At 22.8% G+C, this 24,687-nt stretch overlaps 7 protein-coding genes across 7 annotated transcripts; 4 read left to right on the forward strand and 3 right to left on the reverse strand.

Moving 5' to 3' along the window:
- Positions 1-3,295: 3,295 nt before the first annotated feature.
- Positions 3,296-5,603, forward strand: PCHAS_1248000 (CIR protein; the record flags this gene model as incomplete). Its single annotated transcript, XM_051321012.1, has 3 exons — positions 3,296-3,313; positions 3,455-5,197; positions 5,283-5,603. 3 exons carry the CDS (start codon positions 3,296-3,298, stop codon positions 5,601-5,603), a joined length of 2,082 nt encoding a protein of 693 aa, XP_051176966.1.
- Positions 5,604-6,922: 1,319 nt separating this feature from the next.
- Positions 6,923-7,345, forward strand: PCHAS_1248100 (fam-c protein; the record flags this gene model as incomplete). Its single annotated transcript, XM_051321013.1, has 2 exons — positions 6,923-7,003; positions 7,106-7,345. The coding sequence occupies 2 exons, from the start codon at positions 6,923-6,925 to the stop codon at positions 7,343-7,345; spliced, it is 321 nt and encodes a 106-aa protein (XP_051176967.1).
- Positions 7,346-9,649: 2,304 nt separating this feature from the next.
- PCHAS_1248200 (haloacid dehalogenase-like hydrolase, putative) lies at positions 9,650-10,823 on the forward strand (the record flags this gene model as incomplete). Its single annotated transcript, XM_051321014.1, has 2 exons — positions 9,650-9,721; positions 9,816-10,823. The coding sequence occupies 2 exons, from the start codon at positions 9,650-9,652 to the stop codon at positions 10,821-10,823; spliced, it is 1,080 nt and encodes a 359-aa protein (XP_051176968.1).
- Positions 10,824-13,712: 2,889 nt separating this feature from the next.
- PCHAS_1248300 (CIR protein) lies at positions 13,713-16,539 on the forward strand (the record flags this gene model as incomplete). The annotated part of the gene is made up of 3 exons (XM_051321015.1): positions 13,713-13,733; positions 13,864-16,143; positions 16,228-16,539. The coding sequence occupies 3 exons, from the start codon at positions 13,713-13,715 to the stop codon at positions 16,537-16,539; spliced, it is 2,613 nt and encodes an 870-aa protein (XP_051176969.1).
- Positions 16,540-16,592: 53 nt separating this feature from the next.
- PCHAS_1248400 (fam-a protein) lies at positions 16,593-18,042 on the reverse strand (the record flags this gene model as incomplete). The annotated part of the gene is made up of 6 exons (XM_051321016.1): positions 16,593-16,616; positions 16,772-17,002; positions 17,097-17,200; positions 17,372-17,441; positions 17,531-17,768; positions 17,912-18,042. The coding sequence occupies 6 exons, from the start codon at positions 18,040-18,042 to the stop codon at positions 16,593-16,595; spliced, it is 798 nt and encodes a 265-aa protein (XP_051176970.1).
- Positions 18,043-19,589: 1,547 nt separating this feature from the next.
- Positions 19,590-21,093, reverse strand: PCHAS_1248500 (fam-a protein; the record flags this gene model as incomplete). The annotated part of the gene is made up of 6 exons (XM_051321017.1): positions 19,590-19,661; positions 19,815-20,045; positions 20,139-20,248; positions 20,417-20,486; positions 20,581-20,815; positions 20,957-21,093. The coding sequence occupies 6 exons, from the start codon at positions 21,091-21,093 to the stop codon at positions 19,590-19,592; spliced, it is 855 nt and encodes a 284-aa protein (XP_051176971.1).
- A 1,334-nt stretch (positions 21,094-22,427) lies between these two features.
- PCHAS_1248600 (fam-a protein) lies at positions 22,428-23,958 on the reverse strand (the record flags this gene model as incomplete). Its single annotated transcript, XM_051321018.1, has 6 exons — positions 22,428-22,535; positions 22,682-22,900; positions 23,004-23,113; positions 23,261-23,330; positions 23,421-23,640; positions 23,819-23,958. 6 exons carry the CDS (start codon positions 23,956-23,958, stop codon positions 22,428-22,430), a joined length of 867 nt encoding a protein of 288 aa, XP_051176972.1.
- Between the last annotated feature and the right edge of the window lie 729 nt (positions 23,959-24,687).

Below are 24,687 nucleotides of genomic sequence, written 5' to 3' on the forward strand. Positions count from 1 at the left end.
TATCTAAATAAATAATTTTAATTATATTATATAAATGATATTTTTAATATATATCATTATATATGCGCAAGTTTTATATTTTTATAAATGATTAAACCCAATTTAAAATTTATAAAACATCCAACTACGTTTGGAATCACATATATAGTTATATTAATAATTATATTAAAATAATTGTATTGATATTTTTACCATTTGTTTTACAACATTTCTTTGATAATGCATAATTTTTAATATAAAACACATCTATTATAGTTTTAAATATTAAAACAATTAATTTAATCGATGATGCAGTTTATTTTTTACATTACTAATATTACTATATAAAAATATGTTTATTTCATCATAATAATAGTATGATAAAATATATATGATGGTAAATCGCGCTTTCTGTAATTTTATCACCATTTTTAACTAAATTTACTAAATAACTTTTTTCTAGCAAAATAAAAAATTTTATAAAAATTATTTATTGGTGATAATTTGACGCCCATGTTTTTTTATAAATGAATACAAATTATAAAATTCATTTTAATAGTAAAACAAAGTACCTATAAAATAAAAAAATACAAATAAAATAATGAACCATAATGTTGTGAAATCAAGAAATATATATGTGCATATATAAATTTAATTTATTTTATTATTTTAATATTGTTGATGCCGAGGTATTCATGGATTATGGGTCAGGGTTCTGTACTATGGGCTATAGTTTGGTTCACTCAATCTACGTTTTGAGTTTGGGTTCGGGATATATTGTAATTTAATTTTTTATAATTTGATAATATTCATTGGTCTTTGAATACTAATTAAATATATGTACTATCTCTATATGTTTAATCTCGAGATGGTGTCTAAATATGCAACAAAAAATGGATACAACCATTAGTATGAAAGGGGTTGGATATCATATATTTCCGTAAAGCATAATATTTTCACCAAATACGTTCGTATATATTTAATGTGGCAATATTATAAATTCATATTTTATTGACAATATTTGGCTAACTATATATAAGACATGTTTATCAGGGACTATATTGAATCATGAATAACACTGTATTTTCTTTATTTGATGAAACGTTTTATTTGGTAAAACATAATATTTGTGCCGTTATTTTTATTTAAATTATAATATTCTACCAAACTAAATAATAATCTTATGCATGAGACTATAAACTACAATAAAACTTATTTTGAACATTCCTCTACATTACAATATATATTCAGATTAACATATATGTTTTTAACATTAATTAAACAAACTAATAATATATAATAGGTAATCACAAAATATAGATTCACAAAATATCGATCGAGTTTCGATAATATAACGTTATCTATAAAAGGTATTTTATTCTTATAACATTTTTAGTAATATAATAAAAATTGAACTATATATACAATACTTTTTTTATTTTATAATTTTGAGGTATAAATAAATTATATTTAAAGATCGTTAAAAAATAAAATATAATTATATTAATAAAATTTCATATCATATTTTGTTCCAATAATTATTCTAATAATTATAAATATGATATAAATAATAGCGTTATTATACGCCTATATATATAAACTAGTAAACTGTTTTACCAATGACAAATATAGAAATACTATTTTATTGTGAAAACTTCATATAATTAAAATTAATATTAATTTTGTTGAGAAAGCAAATAATAATAAAATTTATTTGAATTAATAATATTTATATTAGGTTATTATATATACAAGCTTATAAATTTACATTTTAAATATATTGCTATTACGAAATAATATATATATTATAAAATGTTATCCTTTAAAACAATGGAACAAGGAAAGTCACTAATTGGTTTAAAATATTTATCGTGAGTGCATTAATTATCTCATTGTGGTATACAGTGATATGCCAGTAACAATAATAATAGTAGTAATAAGGGATTAGTATGTTACTAAATATGAACAAATATATTATGTTTATTTGATGCACCACATATGTATAAATTCATTATATATATTATTAAATGGGTGGTAAGATTAAAATTGTATGCATAAAAAATATCGTATGAAATATTATAACAGTTATTTAAGCTTTGATATGGTAGTATTAGAATTAGCACTACAAGAAAAACAATATTAATTAGAGTAATAATTATATATTTTCATTAAAAATGCATTTATTTTATTATAGAAATAAATAAAATTTTATTACAAAATGTGCAATATATAATATATGCTTATGTTATAAGAATAAATGTGTACTTAAATGGTAATTCATATTATATTGCTTCGCAAATTAATTCATTATTTTAGCCAAAGTATTAATAGAATTTTAAAATTAAAAATTAATACATTTAAATTATATTTATATTCTTTATTGCTTAAATATATTCCTTAATCATTTATATATTAAATAGATAATAAGAATGGAAATAATAATATACATTTTATATATAATAACTATTACACAAAAACTAATTTATATTCATGATTCATTTTAATTGGAATAGCTCGATTAACCTAATTTGTATATTATGTTTTTTTAATTTTAAAAATTAGATACTATATGCACTAAAAACTATTCATTAATTATGTTACATATATAAAGAAATATTAGCACATAAGCAAAGTTATTACATATTCTAAAGTTAATTATTAATTAAGATAATTAAACGTATTATATTCATTTATTTAGAAAAAAGAGTAATATTAAATTTAAACACAATTTGTATTTTATATTTATTAGATATTATATAAAAAGTGTAATATTTCACGTTGAACAATAACATATATCAATACATGACATTCAAATAATGAGATACAAATACATTTTTAACAATTATAGTAATAACACATTTTTAATTCTTTATATATTTATAATAATATAAAATTGGTGATGTTTTTACTATAAATCTAGAGAATACATAGTTCTCTATATAAAGGAATATAATGATTAGAAAATGTGTTTTATTTAAGCTTATTGAAAAGCTACACAAAATAATACAATGAAGCTATTCCGAATATTATTAAGAGTGTCTGCATTTTGAATATGATAAAAATGTTTCAAACAAATCACAGAATAAGGATAATTATCTAAATTGTAATAAAAGTTAATATATGTTTTATTTTATTATATTGTTGCATATTAATTTAAAATTAACATTATTATTGAGAACAATACTAATAATGCGTTTAAGTTTGACAATTTTATATAAAAGGATCGATCCATTGTTTAACCTATTTTGCTGCAGTGTATATATTTTATATAAAAACAATATGATGCCAATCTACAGATTAAAGAAAATCCATTACAATGGACATCGAAAAAATGGTAAATAATTTTATTTTAAAATAAAGCGTGACTTTCCATTATTTTATTGGTTTTGTATTATATATAGATCATATTATATTTTATCTCAATAAAATTTGGATGAATACATATTTTTACTATTTTTTATAAATATGTTCTTAGTGTAATTTACTTATTGAAGCCGATAGTTATTTTACTGGTAAATATGTCAATACGGAGAAAATTAACAGCCAATCAACCATCAAAGGATATTGCCAAAATGATGGTTGTAAAACAAATGAAGCTGGTATTAATGCTTTGGCCGTATATATACTTATGCTATTCAAAGGATCAATAAAAAATGATGACTATAATGATTATGATGAATATTTTTTGATGTGGATAAGTGATAAATTATTTAATATTCACAACGAAAGCAAAGACAAAAAGCCTAAAAAAGCCTATATGGGTACTATGACTTTAAATCAGGCTTATGATAAATATTTAAAGAAACATAAAGTAATATTGGATTATTGGATTCTTTTGAATATTATACCGGGTTTGAAAAATGCTAATCTTAGGTATATGGCCGAATTTTATAAATTACTTAATAATATATGTAAAACAATTGCAGATTATAATGATAACGGTGCCGAAAGTACGAAACTTTTTAAAAATTCAAAAAATTGCCTTAATCAATATCAAAACCTTTATATAAACATTTCTAAATGCAAATCATATCTTCATTTATTGAATAAATTAAAAGGTATATATGATGATTTTAGAGTTTCTGCTATTCAGGGCACTGATCCAAACAATAATTTAGAAACTAATCTTAAAAAACTTACAAAACCAGATGGAGGGGAGATGGACGCGGCGAGAGGTTTTATATTATATAACTTCAGTAATTCAAAATGTTATCCCCAAAAAAAAAACCCTACAATCCCCAAAGCTTCAAAACCTAATCCAGGACCAGCACCACCAATAGCAGCATCATTGCCAAAATCACAAAAACAACATTCACCACCGCCACAGCCACAACAAGTACCACCATCATTGGCACCATCGCCAGAGATACAAAAAAAAGATCAACAACCTCCACCACCGCCACTACCACAGCCAGAGGAACAAAAACAAGATTCATCATCTCCACCACAACCTCCAGAACAACCAAAAGGTAATCAAGAGAAAGCACCATCACCACCTGCAAAAGAATCATCTCAACTTCAATTACAAAATTCCCCCCAATCACAAGAACCAAAGTTAGAAACTAACCAAGAAGGTTCAGATACATCATCAAAAGACCCATCGAGTGAGCAAAAAGATTCAGGAAGCATCAAATTGCAAAATATTTTTAATATCGTCAAAAATACATTTGAAATGTATCGTTCCCCTTTTTATAACACATATACTGATATTGGAAATAGATTATATAAAAAAGCGACATCAACCTTAGAAGATGCTTACGATAAATCTATAAAATTTACGGGTATCACGATTAATTATGTGAAAGATCAACTTAATAAAGCATTAGAGAATGTCCCACCAAGTAAAGAAAAGAAACCAGAACCTTCCCCTTCTTCACAAGAAGGCGAAAAAAAAGAATCACAAAATATTCAAACGCCAACATCAGGTGGTCAAAGTAATGATAATCCAAAGGAACCACCTTCTACGCAAGATCTTGACTCACCAGATAGTAAGAAAGTAAACCCTTCTGATTCACTCCCTGAGAAACAATCTCAAACATCAGTTGATTCTAGCAGTGATACACATAGTACAGAAATTGGATCAAAAGACCTTGGAACCAATGTGGAAGATAAAACACCACAACTAGTAAACTCCATAGATATATTTAAAGGATATAACCGGCCTGAAACAGTAATTACAGTTATTTTAATACCCATTATTTCATTAATTATTTATAAGGTAAATAAAAAGAAAATTATGAAGCATACAATTTTTAAAATATTTCCTGATAAAACACTATATATATTTCATAATTTTATGTTAGTATTTGTCATATGGATGGAGAAAGGAATTGAAGAAAAAAAAAAACATGAAAAAGGTTATAAATTTATTTGGTGTAAATAAAACAACAAAGGCTGTTATAAATTCAACTGATGGAAAAAAGCAAATGCAAATAATTATAAATTCATCTACTCAAAAAAACCAAATTAAAAAATCTATAAATATTGTTTATAGGAAAAAATCACCATTATTAAATATATACAAACTTATGCAGGCTGATCCTGTACCATTTATTAATTTATTTTTTTTGTTGATTTTTTTTGTCTATAAAAGAAAACGAGATATTATAGAATCACAAATTTAATTAATGTCTTATATTTTAATTTTAAAAATATGTGAATACGTATTTAAAATGCAATATAAAATTCAAACAATAGTAAATAAATAAAAATTTATTTATTAGTATAAATAATTAGGGGGTATATGGGATCCGGGCTAAGGACCACCCACCCTATTTTTATAAAAAATATCGATTACATTTTCTATATGAGGAAATATGCTATGTTTATTTTTTATTTAAATAGTATTTATAAAAATAAAACAATGCAGTGTTTAATTGTTAAGGATATAATAATATGTGTTTAATGAATACGACATAATAAAGCGTTTGGTTATTAAGTGTCTTCATTTTCTGGTATCATATATACTAGGTATATTTGAAATATGAATATGTTATACGATTCTAATAGAAAAAACACATTTGATTTTGCATATTCTGAGATATATTTATAAATAAAAATATGGTGTCGATCTATGGAGATAATATATTTTCGCAAAAGTGGTAAATAAAATGTAGAATATGATTAAATATCATACATTTGAGAAGTGTAACAAATATGAAATGTATTTAGATGAAAACGATAAATTTTGTTAATTGTTTTTCATATGTTTGGATAAATTGATTTACAATATATATGCATCCAACATTTTATTAACATAATTAATATATATTAATTTGCATGTAGACAAACGGTAATAAAAAATATAATTTTACAAAGCCCCAAACATGTTATTAAATGAGTTTTTAAATTATATTAAAGGCTTATTTATATAAAAATATGCAAAAAATATATTTTAGGTTGAATTTGTTACATAAACTTATTTGCTTATAATTAAAATAATGTATTTTTACTAAAATTCGTTGTTATTTGAAAAAAACATAAATATAAAAATGTTCACAATCGTATGCTTATATCTCTAGTGGTGGCAGCTATTATATATTTATATTTTAAATATTAAAAATATTTTTTTTGTAATTAATATAATGGCGCAAATAAACAAAAATATTCACGGAAAAAAAAATTTTTTTATGCATTTAAAATATAATATTTATTTATTTTTATTATTTATATTCAAGTAAAAATAAAATATAAAATTTTATTATAATTGCAGGATCATAAAATTTGGATGATTTAAAATAGAACCAAAGTATAATTTTATTATAATATATTTCCATAGATATCATATAACTTGTTTATATAAATTAAAATTAAGCAATTTGTAATATTAAATAATAGCATTATTGTTTTACAACAATAATATATAAAAAGGAAACCCAAAAGAATACATCGTATATATTACTTAAAGCGTCTGCTTCGAAAAACACTTTTTATCAATAAGAAAATGAATAAACGGATATTTAGTTTAGTTTGTATCATATTGTATGTCATTTTGACTGTATCAATACATTGCTCGGAGGAGAAAGTAAGTTTCCAAAACAAAATATAAACAAATATATAGAAAATTATATAATATTGGGTATTTACATGCTGTGACGCATATATATATTATTATGTTTATTTATAGCATGATCGATCTAAGGAATATGGCTTAAGAAGTAAAATCAATCGTGTTATCAAACAAATAAAGAGAAGTAACAAAAAAAATGATATAGCATCTCAACGCGAAACCAAATTAAATAATAATAATAATAATAATTATAGACGTTCTGGTGATGATGATGCTGATGATGTTGATTATTATTGCAGCGATGAAGAAACGATCATTACATGCTGTGGTTTTCGTTGTAATAAATGCGCTGGTTAAGAATACGAATAGGCTCTCCATTTCTATATTTATGTATTAATATTTTAAGTTTATGGCTTATTATATAAATGTTAAAATAAATACAATTTGTTTATTATAAATTGTTAATATAAAACTTATGTATTTACTTACATGGAGAATATTTTGGCGTATTTACATTATTGTATATAATTTGTGAAAAATATTCCGAAAATAATTAATAATTGAAATACGATTGATTCATTTGCTATAATCATAGTATTTATTATTTGTATGCGTATTGTTTTATATTTTGTACGCATTTTTAATGTATATTCTGTTTTACAACTTATTTTTATATCTGTTTTATTATTTTATATAAAATTTGGCTTTAAACACACAAATCTTGGATATGACACAGTGTATTTATTTATTAATATATTTTTTTGTATTATTTTGTAAGCACCAACCTAGCATGTTTTTCTTTTTTTCGTAATACTACACAGTAATAATTAACTTTATAAGTGTCACTTTGCAACATTTATGAACTCATTATGTAGAATATAAACATTGTGTATCTTTTATAAAAAAATTAACATCTATTTAAAAAAAAAATAATATAATATTTACACCCATAAATACTTTTAATGAATAGAATTAAATTTATTGCAACGGCAGATAAATAAATTCTATAGAAATCGCAAAAATTAATAAATAATAGGAAATTAGCAGATGCAGACAATCAATTTTATTTAAATAATTTTTATGAATCAAATTTGAATCATGTAAATGTTTGTAAAGACAATGGAATAAAATGTATTTAAAATGTTATAGATGAGCGTGTATAGAAATGTATGGTCAATAACGTGTTATTCAAATTAAATGGCATAAATATGGGAATGAAAATATTAATTCATAAGGTTGTGATGAAATCATCAAAAATTCCAAAGAAAAAATAATAAGTTAATGATAGGCTACCAGTGGAACAGACACAATATAAGACAATAAAAAAAATGATACGCCATTTTCTGTATGAAAATATAGGCAATTTAAACAATTGACAAGCGACACGGGTATTTTAAATATTGATTATGACCATTTTGAAAACGAATATAATGAATTCTTTGAATAGATAATTATAAGGAATTAAAATACAATAAATTGCTTAAAAAGACGCTAAATATCATATTTAAATGGGAAACATTCAACATAGCATTTATTTTGGAGGTGTTTGTGCATGTGATATTGGAGCGCCATTTGGGATTTTAACTGAAATTGGTTTAAGTTTCAATTTTTGGAACTTTACAATTTATGAAAATAGACACAAAATAAAAAATGAATTAGCATAACCTTTGTTCATTATTATTATTTTTTAATTATTAAATATTACATGTTGTCGATAATTATAAAAGTAAATATATTCATATCCTATGACTCTGGAATTATAGGATAATGTTTTACGAGTTTTATTTGAATTGATTTGGTCATATTTGATAGCATTTGTTGGATTATATATTTTAAAATATTATTATATAAGTTAAGTATAATGTTTTATTTAAAAATAAAAAAGCATATATTATATATAAAAGAAAAACAAGGATTATATTAATGGTTGTAATTTTTATTTTAATTTATTGTTTTTGTCATTAAAGATCAAATGATATTTAGTTATATAAATATATAATGTATTCATTTGTTATAAATGATAACTATACAACGTTAATTAAAAAATATAGGTGGTGTTCTTCTGTAAGTTAATTAGTTTCTTATCACTACATCGAAAATATGATATATAGGATTATACTATAAAATAAAAAATGATATTTTGAAAAGTGTTGTTAAAATACTTATAAATAATGGAAAGTCTAATTATATAAAAAATATGGTAAAATTCAATTAGGAAAAAGAAAATAATTCAAGTTACCAAAATAATTAGACATACTACATGTTTATTATGGATATATGTCGTTAATTAATTATATATTACAACTAAAAATAAATGTATATTGTTAGATCGGCAACATAAATTTTTTGGAAAAATAATTTTTTTTGAATATATAATATATATTTTTTTTAAAATATTAATTAAAAAAATAATAATTAAATTGCATTATTAAATATTTAACGACATTTTTTATGAAAATTTCATATATTTATAGCTTTATTACAAATTAATATAAATAAACGATGCCATATAATATAATAAATCGACATAATTAATATCAAATATCATAGGTACAAATATAATTAAATAAAACTAGTATGATATTTTATATATAAAAAGACAATTTTATTAATTTAAAAAATTTTTTATGGGATTAAAAAAAATAAATATATACTGGAAAGATGAATCCCAAATTAATACAAATAAGTTTATCTCTTCTTTTAATGTGCTTATGCGGATCATACAGTAACGAGGTAAAATATCGTATATTAAATTTATAATATGGTGGCATTTTACATTATAAAATAAAATATAATTTAAATATATTCAAAATTTATGTATTTTTAGAAAAAAAATAATGATGGATTTATGATTGCAAAATCGAATCGATTGCTATCTGAACTCGGAAACGATGAAGTAGGAGTAAAAGTACATGAAGACCAACCAATTTATAAAGAGCAACCAGTTTATGAGGACCAATCAAATTATGAAGTGCTCGTAAGAGATAAAAATGGGAAGCCTGCCGATAAAAATAATTTAAAAAATAATATAAAAATTGTTTTTATCGATTTAGATGGGACATTATTAAATGATCGAAATAAAATATCCAAATTAAATATTGAAAGTTTAGTAAAGGCACATAATAAAGGAATAAAAATAGTTTTTGCTACTGGTCGTTCAATGTTTTTAGCTAATTCTATAATAGGAAAAGACGTTAAACGAAATAATTTAAGTTTAATTCCAGGAATATATATAAACGGCTGTATCGCTTATGGGCCTAATGGTGAAAGAATAATTGATAATTATATTGATGAAAAATTATTAATGGATATATTTAATTTTTCAAAGGAAAAAAATTTACTTGGTTGTGTGTATTGGTGTGGGTTAGAAAAAAGAGATACACTTGAAACGAATGAATGTACTGATGAAAATTTGAGTTTTTTACCTATAATGCCTAATTTTATTGATGAAGAATCATTAAAAGATACAAAAATATACAAAGTTATGATTAGATTAGATAAAAAAAGTGTATCAAGTGTAATAAAAATGTATCAAGACAAATTTTCGGATCGAATTTCTATAGGTAAAAAATTTAAAACATATGTAGAATTGTTTCATCATAATGCAAATAAATTTGAAGGTGTAAAAGCATTATGCAAACATTTCGATATAAGTTTGAATGATGCATTAGCTATTGGAGATGCTGTCAACGATATAGAGATGCTACAAGGCGTAGGAACTTCAATAGCAGTCCAAAATGCTTCTAGTAAAATAAAGGAATGCGCAAAATATGTAGGTCCATCAAACAATGATGATGCGGTACATCATATACTACAAACATTTTGTGATATTTAAATAAAAAAGCCGAAATAGATAAGCATACATATAAAATTCTATGAAAATAAAATAATATTTCTTAAATGGATTGTTATGACTCCTACTATTTTCATTACCCTCCTCAGTGTTATAGTATATATTACTATCAATACTGTTATTAAATTTTTTAATTAAAAATTAATTTTGTTCCCCTTCTACATCTTATGCAACAATAATAATATATATTTATGTTGTATTTTTACATTATCTGGCTTGTTTATTTTTTTTGTTTTTGTCTGTTTAGTGACCATTATTGGTAGAGATGCAATCTTCTACTATACATATTGAATTATGCCACCAAATTTGTGCATACATTTCAGTTTTAAGAAAGACGAAAGAGTATGCTGAATTTATTTGATTTTGAATTTTGATTTTTAACTTTTAATTTTTGAATTTTTATTTTTGATTTATGAATTTTTGAATTTTGATTTTTGGTTTATGGCTCAGGCTTTAGGATTGTGGTTTTTCATTATTCGGTTAGACTTATTACAAAATATAATAAGAAACTATTTAGGAAAATAGGACTGTATGCTTGTAGAAGAAAGACTCTTAATGTATTTATTATGTAATAATAGTAATAATATCAGTATTTATTTTTTCTACCCCGTTTTTATAAATAGAAAAGAAAGCATGGTCATTTACATAAAAATGTAATTGTAATTAAATATATATTTATATAATTTTTGTTCGTATTTTGGGTCAGAGTTCTGTACTATGGGGTATTGTTTTGTTCTATGGAACTATGTTTTGGGTTATTATATTTTTATTAAATTGTTTATATTTTGATCATATCTATTTGTCTATAAATGTTGATTAAATATATGTACCATCTCTGTATGTTTAATCTCGAAATGAAATCCAAATATCCAGCCAAAAATGGCCGTAACTATTAATATGAAAGGGGTCGCATAGCATATATTTCCATAAAGTATAATATATATATTGAGCTTTAGATTATAATAAAATTCATTTTGAATATTCCTCTACATTACAATATATATTCAGATTACATATGTGTTTTAAACATTAATTAAACATATTACCAATATATAATAGATAATCATAAAATATAGATTCATAAAATATCGATCGAGAATCGACAATACAACATTATCCATAAAAGATGTTTTATGCATCTACCATTTTTAATAACACAATAAAAATTGAACAATATATACAATATTTAAAATTTTATAGTTTTGAGGCATAAATAAATTAAATTTTAAAATAGTTAAAAAATAAAATATATGTATATTAATAAAATTTTATATAATATTTTGTTCTAATAATTATAAATAATATGATAAATAAAACTATAGTTATTATTATATACCTATACATATAAAATAGTAAATATTCTACAAATAATATTGAAATATTATTTTATTGTAAAAATTTCATATAATTAAATATTAATTTTGTTGAGAAAGCACATAATAATTAATTTTATTTGAACAATAATATTTATATTAGGCTATTATATATGCAGAAACTTATAAATTTATATTTTAAATATAGTGCTATTACGAAATAATACATGCTCTAAAATGTTGCATTTTAAAACAATGTAGCAAGGAAAATTACTAATTGGTTTAAAGTATTTCTCTTGAGTGCATTAATTATCTCATTGTAGTGTACAGTGGTATATTAGTTGCAATAATAGTAATAATAATGGACTAGTATGGCGCTATGACATTAAGGTTATCAATCAATATAATAATAATTCCATAACGTTCGTTAAAAATACAGTTATTTCATTATATAAATAAATAACGTTTTATTATAAAGTATATAACACATAATATATGTTTAGATTGTAAGTATAAATGTGTACTTAAAATGGTAGCTCATATTATATTGATTCTCAAATTAATTAATTATTCTAACCAAAGTATTAATAGAATTTTAAAATTAAATTATACGAACACAGTTATATTTATTTTCTTTATTGTTTAAAATACATTTATTAATCATTTATATATTAAATAGATAATAAGAATGAAAAGAATAATATACATTTTATATATACTAATTATTATTCTAAAACTAATTTATATTCATGATACATTTTAATTGCAATAGCTCAATCAATATATTTGTAATTATGATTTTTTAATTTTAAAAATTAGATACTATATACCCTCAAAACTATTCATTAATTAAATTTATATATAAAGAAATGTTATTACATATTCTAAAGTGAATTATTAATTAAGATAATTAAACGTATTATATTCATTTATTTAGAAAAAAGAATAATATTAAATTTAAATACAAATATCGTTTTATATTTGTTAGAAATTATATAAAAAAGTGTAATATTTCACGTTGAACAATAACATATATCAATACATGACATTCAAATAATGAGATACAAATACATTTTTAACAATTATAGTAATAACACATTTTTAATTCTTTATATATTTATAATAATATAAAATTGGTGAAATTTTTACTATAATTCAAGAAATGTATAGTTCTCTAATGTAAGAACGTATAATAATTAAAAAATGTGTTTTATTTAAACTTATTGAAATGTTACAAAAAATTATACAATGAAGCTATTCCAAATATTATTAAGAATAGCGATATTTCGCATATGATAAAAATGCTTCGAACAAATCCCAAAATAAGGATACTTATCTAAATTGTAGTAAAAGTGAATATATGTTTTGTTTTATTATATTGTTGTATATTAATTTTAAATTAATATTATTATTGAGAAAGATGCTAAAGTGCGCTTAAGTTTGACAATTTTATATAAAAGAACCGATCCATTGTTTAACCTATTTTGTTTCAGTGCATATATTTTATATAAAAACAATATGATGCCAATCTACAGTTTAAAAACAAAATTCCATTACAATGGACAAACATAAATTAATGGTAAATAAATTTATTTTAAAATAAAACATATCTATCCTTAATTTTATTATGTTTAACTTATATTCAAATCATATTAAATTTTATTTGATAAATTTTGAATTAATGTATATTTTTATAAATATTTTGTTAGTGTAATTTACTTCTCGAAGGTGATAGTTATTTTAATGATGAAAATGTCGATACGCCGAAATTTAACAAACACTCAATCATCAAAGCATATTGCCTTAATAATGATTGTAAAACAAATGAAGAACGTATTAATGCTTTGGCCATATATATATTTAAGAAATTCAAAGATTCAATAAAAAGACAATCTAAGCATAATGATTATGATGAATGTTTTTTGTTGTGGCTAAGTGATAAATTATTTAAGATGGACGACGAAAGCAAAGACAAAAGACGCAAAGTCTATAATATTACTTTAAATCAGGCTTATGAGAAACATTTAAAGGGTCATAAAGTAAAATTGGATCATTGGGTTCTTTTTGATAATATAAAGGGTTTGAAAAATGCTAATCTTAAGTATATGAGCGAATTTTATAAATTACTTAATAATATATGTAATACAATTGCAGATTATAATGATAAAGGTGCCAAAAGTAAGAAACTTTCTAAATATTCTTCCAATTGCAGTTATCAATATAAAACCCTTTATATGAACGTTTCTGAATGTAAACCATATCTTGATTTATTGAATAAATTAAAAGGTATATATGATGATTTTAGAACTTATGCTATTAAGAATAATAGTTTAATCAATAATTTAGCAACTAAGCTTAAAAAACTTACACTAGAAGATGGAACAGAAATGGAAGCGGTGAGAGGTTTTAAATCATATGACATCAGAAGTCAACAATGTAAACGCAAAAAAAAAAAACCGGCCTCATCACAAAAAGCGGAACCACCATCGCCAAAAGAACCAGAACCAGAAACACAACAATCATCATCAACAACACCATCTGAAGAGCCACCTGGAAAACTGGAATTACCTTCATCTTCACAAGAATCTCATAAACCAGGAAAAAATGATCAAAATGAACTAAAGGATTCAGGCAAAGGAGGAGGGGGTCCTAAAATTGAGATAAAGGGACCCGACGTTGAAAGTAGAAATATGAATGGTGAAGTTAAAGAATCCGGAGCTCCAAGTGGTGGGGAAGGCATTCAAATAAGTAAAGGTGATGGATCAAATGGTGAATCGTCTGGTACAAATGCTGGAAAAGGAGACTCAGAAGGTGGATCAGGAAGTTCAAATAATGAGCAAGGTGGCAAAGATAGTCAACCAGGGGGTTCAAGTAGTGGAACCGAAAATCTTGGCCGAGAATCAAGTGATAAGGATCCAGGGGGTAACACAGGAGATAAAAAGAATCTCCAAATCGATACAAGTATTACGCAAGATAATTCACTGGAGAAACACGAAGATTTAAGTACATCAGGAGATTCAGTAGATGATTCAACAAAAGATAAAGAATCCACAAATAATACAATGGAAAAACATCAACAAAATGACTCTCTAGAATCAAATCCGCAAGAAAAACCACAAGATATCCAGAAAGGGACGTCACCACTACAAGAGCCAGAACAACAACAGCAACCGCCTTCAGGACAACCAAAAGAAAGCCAAGATGGATCAGGAGATTCAGAAAATGGACCAGGTAGTGAACAAACCCCCCCGGATAGTGATCTAGGAGAAAAAGAAACTCAAAATCCATCATGGCCACTTTTTGATATTAGATCATACATTTATACGATCACATCAAAAGGCATGGAACAAATAAATAATGCTTCTAATTTTATTATATCACATAAGACCAAAATAACAGAGGGCATTGATAACATTCGTGAATTATATAATACATCTGTATCTAATTTAAAAAACACTTTCAATAATTTTACTGAATTTTTTAATAATTTTATTATCGATCTAAGTATTGATTCTAAACCGATAGAAAAAACTCCTAATTTAGGTGATGATCAATCTGGATCAGGGGGGTCAGAGGGTGATCCACCCACAGATAATGATCCATCACAACGCCAAAAAGATTCAGATAAACAAGATTCAACTCAACAAAATTCACATCAACCTTCATCAGATACACCACAAACTCCCAAAGCTCCACCAACTTCACCAACTTCACCAACTCCACCAACTCCACAAAATTCTAAGGACCAAACTCAAGAACATCGATTGTCTCCAGACACGTCTGGAAAACAAACTTCTGATCGAGCCGATCAAGAAGGACCCCCAAAACCAGTACCAGCTTCAGTAACTAAACAAAAAAATTCAGGAACCGAATTAAAAGGAAATAGAATAACAGAAATAGGTGATATATATATATTAAAAGAATACAAAAAAATTGTAATTTCAATTATAGTTATTCTAATACCCATTACTTTAACTATTCTGTACAAGGTAAATAAAAGAAAATTATGATGTGTACTATTTTTAAAATATTTCCTCATAAAATATTACATATTTTTCATAATTTTATGTTAGTATTTGTCACTTGGACGAAGAAATGAATTGAAGAAAAAAAATAACATGAAAAAGGTTATAAATATGGTTGGTGTAAATAAAACGACAAAAACAGTTATAAACTCAAGTGATGGAAAAAAAAAAATACAAATAATTATAAAATCATCTAGTAAAAAAAAAAAGACTAAAAAATATATAAATTCCGTTTATGGGGAAAAATCTCCATCATTAAATATATACCAACTTATGCAGGCTGATCCTGTACCATTTATTAATTTAATTTTTTTGTTGATTTTTTTTGTTTATAAAAGAAAGCGTGATTTCATAGAATGACAAATTTAATTAACTTATATTTTAAATCGAATTAAAAAAAGTATACATTTTTGTTAAATGGTAGAATATCCATTAATCTAAGAAAAAAAAACATAAATAGATGAATATGTAAAACGTTAAAATTTTTCAAAATATAGCATATATTATAAATATGTACATTTATTTAAAACTGTATTTTTTTTAACAATTGTGAAATAAATTATTATATTATTAAAATGTGTATATCGCTTACAGATTCGATATAGGTGATTTCAAGATCATCGCCTTTTTTTTCAATGAGGTATCCAGCTAAGTTCACATATATTCTTTCAAATTCTTTATTCATAATATAATTTGTATATTCTATGGAAGGACGTAATGAATCTGCTTTTTTTAATATTGGGTTTTTATGTTCTTTCCTGGAAGGGTTTTTATCATCTACATCTACTGAAGTCATGGCAATTATAGTTTTGTCTTCTGATATCTACAAAAATAATAAAAGTATATTTGAATAAATTATTGTGAATAATATGAGAAATACGATTTATAACGAAAACGAAAAGAAAAGGTTTCCTTACTTGAGTTTTTTTGACTATAGCATAAAAATACTTCCGAGGCTCGTTACGTTTTTTTTTGTAAAGTTGGCATATGGCTAATAAATTTGGATTGTACGCATAGAGAGCTGTTCAAAAAAAAAAATAATTTTGCATTATGTAAAATAAAATATTATGAATTGGAAGACATGAGAAGCAATAAATAGTATCATATAACATTGTCAACAATAGATCACGAAATATCGAATAAATAGTAACAATAATATGTTAATTTGACTAATTGTTTATGTTGTGTATACTGAGAACAAGGCCTTTATTGAAAATACTGGGGGAACTGTGATTCCATAACCTGTTTATTATGAAATCATACTAATAGAAACCAAGAGAAATATATGTATATAAATTATGATAACTTTTTAATATGGCATATAAATTTAAAATTGTTCGTTAATTGATACCTGATGGGAAGCATATATATTTAAATTAATTTTTAGAATATCTGTATTGTCGTCATATTTTTTTTTATAATAAGATATACCATCACCAGAATTTTCTATGCATAGTTTATAACCATCTTTACTTGTAGCATGGTATTCTAATTGTTGTATAGCTTCGTCCATAACTTCGAACACATGTGTATTATTATTGGGGTCGTAATCTGGTATGTGCGTTTTTTGTTCATATATTTCTTCTGGGCTGTCATTGATAAAAATAAGCATATTTTTAATGTTTACAAAAATAAAGTTGTTGTATTTATATTATAACATTGTTGTACAGGTGTATATTTATTATTTTCATAATGAAGCATGTAATATGTATATATTGTTGCATTTTATTACGTAGCATAAGGACTTATTAGTTTGGGGTTTGTATCTTCTCCTGAAGCAGGCTCGGTTGCAAGGGCTTCATTATTTCCATATACGAAAATGCTTAAAAGAAATAAAGATATTTGAATATAAAATTTATTCATTTTGAACTTTACAAATAAAATATTAAAATTTACATTAGTATTTTTTTTTAATTAAAAATTAACAGGTCGAAAAATAGAATAAATAATTTTCTCCAATAAAGTATAAAAAACTAATATTTATTTCAAAATGTAACAATTTTAAAATTTTATTTATTTTTTTATGTCATCCAGTTATCCGATTTTTAAATATAATTATTTTTTAAAATATTATTGAATGCTAATAATACATATATAATATAAAATTTAGTGGCGTGTTTTGTATTCTCTACATTATTAATTTTGTTGGATATTTAAATGTTAACTATTTAGTGATCATGCCAATTTCATTTTGTTTTAAAATATAATATATTCCAACCATAAATCTTATATATTGATGGCAAATAAGTAAAAGCATCCAAAAAATTTCTATTAATACAAATTAAAATTTTAACAACAATATAAAATAATGAAATAAAAAAAATAAGTGAATTTTTTTTGGAAAAGAAATAATTTTTTATAGTATAATTTTTTATTAATATATGTTTTTTTAGACATTATAAAAAATTCTTTCACAAATCTGTATTTTGTTATAAATAACATCGATTTGTCGAATTTCGATTTATATTTTGTGTATCTGCAATTTATAATCGTATATTAAATTATATACATATTTATTTCATTAATATTATAAATATGTGTATTCATCTGTCCATATTATAGCATAGACAATTACTCAAAATGAATTTGATTATGACTTCATATATAAATTTTTTATTACTGTTTTATCGGGGAAATTAGAATTTAATTAAAATATAAAAGCGTATAAATAAGAGGTTATGTTAAATAAAAATATTCATAAAATGAGCATGTTATGATTATATGAAGGTATGAATTATAATTAGGTTTATTTTGAATATTCCTTTACATTATAATATATATTCAGATTAGCATATTACCAATATACATTATACAGTCATAAAATATAGATGCATGGAATATTGATCGAGAATCAACAATACAACGTTATCTATAAAATATTATTATGCATCTAACATTTTTAATAATACAATACAAATCGCACTATATATACAACATTTGTTCAAGTTTTATAACTTTGAGGCATAAGTAAATTAAATTTTTAAACAGTAAAAAATAAAACATAAGTATGTTAATAAAATTTCATATCATATTATGTTCTAATAATTATAAATAATATGATAAATAGAACTATAATTATTATTATATGCCTATATATATAAAATAGTAAATATTCTACAAATAATATTGAAATATTGTTTTATTTTGGAAACTTTATATAATTAAATATTAATTTATCGAAACGGCAAATAATAATTAATTCCGTTGGAGCTAATAATATTTATATTAGGTTGTTATATATATACAACCTTTAAAATAATAAAAAGACAGACAAATAATATACAAAGAAAGCATTCATAAAATAAAAAAGCAATCTATGATAATAACTTAAAGCAACAATTGTGCATGGAAATAAATCATTTTATTAATACACATTTTCTAATATTGAGATACTGAAAAAATATATTTATTTATGAAGGAAAGAATTTATTTAAAGCCCTTTGATTAATTAATTCTTGAAAATTGGAAGTATGCCCATCAATCTAAGAAAATAACATAAATAGATGAATATATAAATTGCTTAAATTTTTTACAAATTATAGTATATATTATAAATATGTGCATTTATTTAAAACGACATTTTTTTAACAAATGCTAAAATAAATTATTGTTGTAAAATTTTGTATATCGATTACAGATTCGAGATAGATGATATCAATATACCAATCTCTTTTTTCAACGAGGTATCCAGCTATGTTAACAAATGTTTTTTTCAATATTCCATTTCTAATAAATATATTAGAATCAATGTCAGTTTTAAATAAATTTGCGCTTTCTATTATTGTGTTTTTATATTCTTTCTTGGAAGGGTGGTGATCATTTATATTTGCTGAAGCCATGACAATTATAGTTTTTTCTTCTGATATCTACAAAATTAATAAAAATATATTACATAAATTATTGTGAATAATATGAGAACTGCGATTTATATAGAAACAGAAGAAAATAGGTTTCCTTACATCAACCTTTGCAGCTAAAGCATAAAAATATTTCCAACGGCCAAATTTTGAATCTTTGTAGCATTGCTTTATAATCACTAAATTTGGATTGTACACACGCTTAATTTTTCCTAAAAAAAATATTATAAAATTACATGGGTGAAATTAAAATAGTATGAATTTAAATATATAGGAAACAATAAACAGTATCATATAACAATAGCAGCAGCAAATCACGAGATGTAGAATAAATAGTAACAATAATATATTAATTGACTAATTATTTATGTTTTGGATACTTTTAACAGAGCTATTATTGAAATTATTTGCAAAAGCAGGATTCCATAACAAGTTTATTACTTCATTATACTAGTAGAAACAAAGAAAAATGTATGTATATAAATTATAATAATTTTTAAATTTTAATTTGGTTTATAACTTAATATTTTTCATTAATTTATACATGATTGGGATGATAATATTTTAAATTAGTTCTTTGAACAAGTGTATCTCCATGTTTTTTTCTACTAAAAGTCCTACTACAAGATGCACTCGATTTACATAATTCATAACCATTGTTATTTGTAATATGATATTCTAAATGTGTTGCAGCTTCGTTCATAAGTTTTTCCGCATTTATAGTTTCGTTGCGATTGTTACACAACAGGTGTTTGTTTTTTAAATATATTTCTGTTGGCCTATTATTGATAAAAATAAATATATTTTTAATGTTTACAAAAATAAAGTTATTGTATTTATATTATAACATTGTTGCACAAATGTATATTTAGCATTATCATAATGAAATATGTAATATATATATTGTTATGTTTCCTTACGTAGTATAACATTTTTTTGATTTTGTTTTTATTTTTGTGTCTTCTTCTTGAGCAGGCTCGGTTGCAAGGGCTTTATTATTCACATATAAGGAGATACTTAAAAGAAATAAAACAATTCGAATATAAAATTTAATCATTTTTGAGCTTTACAAGCAAAATGTTAAAATATATTAGTATTTTTTTTAATTAAAAATTAACAACTCGAAAAGTTGCATAACATAATTAAAATTAAAGCAAATAATTTTCTCCAATACACTTAAAAAAATACAAATTATTATTTAAACGGTATAATGTATGCTTTTATCAGATTTATAAGTTTAATATATTTTTATTTAAATAATTCAATCATAAAACGACATCAACAACAGAACCTTTCATATATAATGAACATAAAAAATATTATAATATATAAAAATAAATATTTTTAATTATATAAATGACATTTTTAATATATTATATTATGAATACGTAATTTTTATATTTTTATAAGTGATTAAATTCAATTTAAAATTTATAAAACTTCCCATTACATATGGAATCACATAAATACTTATATTTATATATAATAGAAAAAATCTGTTGTTTTTACTTGATAGAAACAAATAATATAAAATAAAAATAAGAAAATAATATAAAAAATATATTTGTTTTAATACAATCATATATATTTATATCAATAATTATATAAAAATAATTGTTTTGCTATTTTTTTCATTTGTTTTATAAAATTTTTTTGAACTAATGTACAAGCTCTCAAATATATAATTTAAATAAATTGTTATTGCAAAATAATATATATATTCTAAAATATTTTATTTAAAAACTATGAAATACGGAAATGTTATCCATTGGTTTAAATTATTTTTGTTTAGTGCATTAATTATCATATTGTAGTATATAGTGGTATATCAGTAACAACAATAATAATAATGATAATGGATCAGTATGTTACTAAATACGAAAAATATATTATGATTATTTGATACATCACATGGGTATAAATTCATTATGCATATTCTTAAACATGTGATGTTATTATAATTGTATGTATAAAAGATAGGGATTTAAGGTTATTTTAAAATAAATAGCTATTTTTAACATAAAATAACTATACTAGTCATATGTTAAATATTAATTATATGGAAATATCAAGTTCAGTGAATTTAAAACAATAAAAGTACGAAACATTATTTTTTATCATAAACAAAGTGACCGAATTAATATAAAATATAATCACACAGAAAATATAATCGAATTATAGCATTAATTATATGATTTAATAACAAATTAAATAAATTCCATATATTTTAATACAAAAGAAATGAAAAACTACATATTAATTAGTAATTTTTAAATAGACAAAATGATGTGATGGTAATTTACAAAGGTACTACGTATAAAGATAAATTAATTGCATTAATATATGTATCCCAATATTCAAGTGTTGAAACATCTTTACATGGGGTTATTGTTATTCATTAGATACAATGCGTTGTGCTAACTTTAGGATTTTTTTATATGCAAGATCTCTCTCTCTTTTATTGTGGGCAAACTCGGTAGAATTGCCAGTATCATAGATCTACGTAAAAAATGAATAAATATATAAAATATATCAATATTTAGTATGTGAATATTATATAATATATGACTTATAGAGAAATTAAATTTTGATAAATGCTAAAATGAGAAAAAATGATTATGTTATTATTTTTTGAGATTGCTTACAGCGTTGATATAAGTAACATGAACTTGATCATCATCGCCATTTATAATTACAAATCCGGATAGATTATCACCCAATTTGTTTAATGCTTCCTCAGGATCAATATCAGTTTCGATTGATTTTTGATTTTCGTAAACTTCTTTCAAATTAGTTTCTTTATTGACTTCACCGTCATAATTTAGAGTTCTGGATGGACATACAATTACAGTTATTTCTCGTCGCTAAAAAATTAATGAATAAAAAATATATGTATTGCGTAAGTTAATGTATAATAATATGAATAATAGAATTTTTAGAAAAATAATGGAAAAAAAATGTGCTTACATAAATTCTTGAGCCTAAAGTATATACTTTTGTGAGGGGTTTATAATTAGGATCTGGGTTATGTTTTTCAAATAAGGCCGTATTTTTGCAGTATACACGAGCAACTTTTCCTAAAAAATGATCATTTTGCAGATATAAATGAAATATTATGAATATAGCAAAATATTAATGAAAATAATGAACAAAGATTAGTAAAATTGAAAGATGCGTAAATAGTGATAAAGAAATATTAAATTTATTGATTATTTTTTATGTACCATTAATAATTTTTTCATCTGTATTTTTGTCATATTTGAAATCCCAGTATTGCCTAAATACAGTAGGGTACTAATGAAAAAAAATATATGGATAAATATAATAATTATTATTTAATTTAAAGTTATTTTTATATGTTAAAAATTGTTTGCTATTTTATACCTTAGAGGAAGATGGAATAGTAAAATCAAGTCTTCCAATATCCACATTTCCAATTTTCTTAGTATATATTTTGTTTTCATTTTCTGTAGAATAGGCCAAGTAATCGTGTACACCAAGCTTAGAAAGTTTTACTAAAAGATCTGAAGCTTCGCGTGCATAACATACTGCTGCTAAACCTTCATCAATGTCGTCATGTGCCTCGTCTTTGTATTGCTCATATCTTTCATTGGAAATATTATTGGTGAAAGTGAGATAATTTATAATGGGTAAAAAAAATAGAAAGAAATGAATTTATAAATGGTAATATGAATATTTAATAATTATAAAGTCATGGATTTCAAGAGTATGCATATTTATATTATATGTATATATTTTTTCATTTTTTCATTTTTTCATACATTGATGATGGTACTATATGGCGGAAGCTGGATTTTTTCGTACAACCATTTTCAGCAGTTTCGCTTGCAAATGCTGCATTTTGCATATATCCTGCGATACCTAAAAGTGCTAAAGCAACCTTAATATATGCTTTATTCATTTTTGTATTTGATAAGTAAAATATTAATTTAAAAAATGTAAAAAGACGCTATATAAGTATATTTAAAATAGACGGAAAAGAATATGCGAAAAATTTATAAAAAATTAATAAATATTTAAAAATAAAAAAATAAATTTATATAATTATTTAAACGACAAATTTTTTATTTAAATGAACTCATTGCAAAAGAAGAAAAATAACGTACAAAAATTATAGAGCACCGCAAATATTATTATTTTAATTTTTATAGATTATAATAATATTTAAAAAACTAGCTTTAATTATATATAATATATTTTGTATGCTACGCGTTATGAGAATATCCATTTTTTTTATAGTTTGCTAGCCAAAAATATATATATATAGGACTTTGCATGTACTTATATGCATCTTGAAAAAAAAAACATATGCTTACATACGTGAATTATTTAATGAAAACGACAATTTAAAATATAAAGAGAGCAACAATATAAAAAGTAAATATTCGTTTTAATCTAATTTTTACAACATATGATTTGGGATAGCTATGATTATATATATATATGCGTAATGAATAATAAACGGTTATACCGGAATAGATATAATAGTATTGTATAAAATATATAGTTATTGTTTTGTTATTTTTTACCTTTATTTGAGTATACATATTTTGTATATTTTTATGTATTAATGAATTTAATTTATCTGAAATTATATATATTATTTATATATGGTTACAACAATTACAAC

This window comes from Plasmodium chabaudi, assembly GCF_900002335.3.
Source record: "Plasmodium chabaudi chabaudi strain AS genome assembly, chromosome: 12".
NCBI lineage: Eukaryota > Apicomplexa > Aconoidasida > Haemosporida > Plasmodiidae > Plasmodium > Plasmodium chabaudi.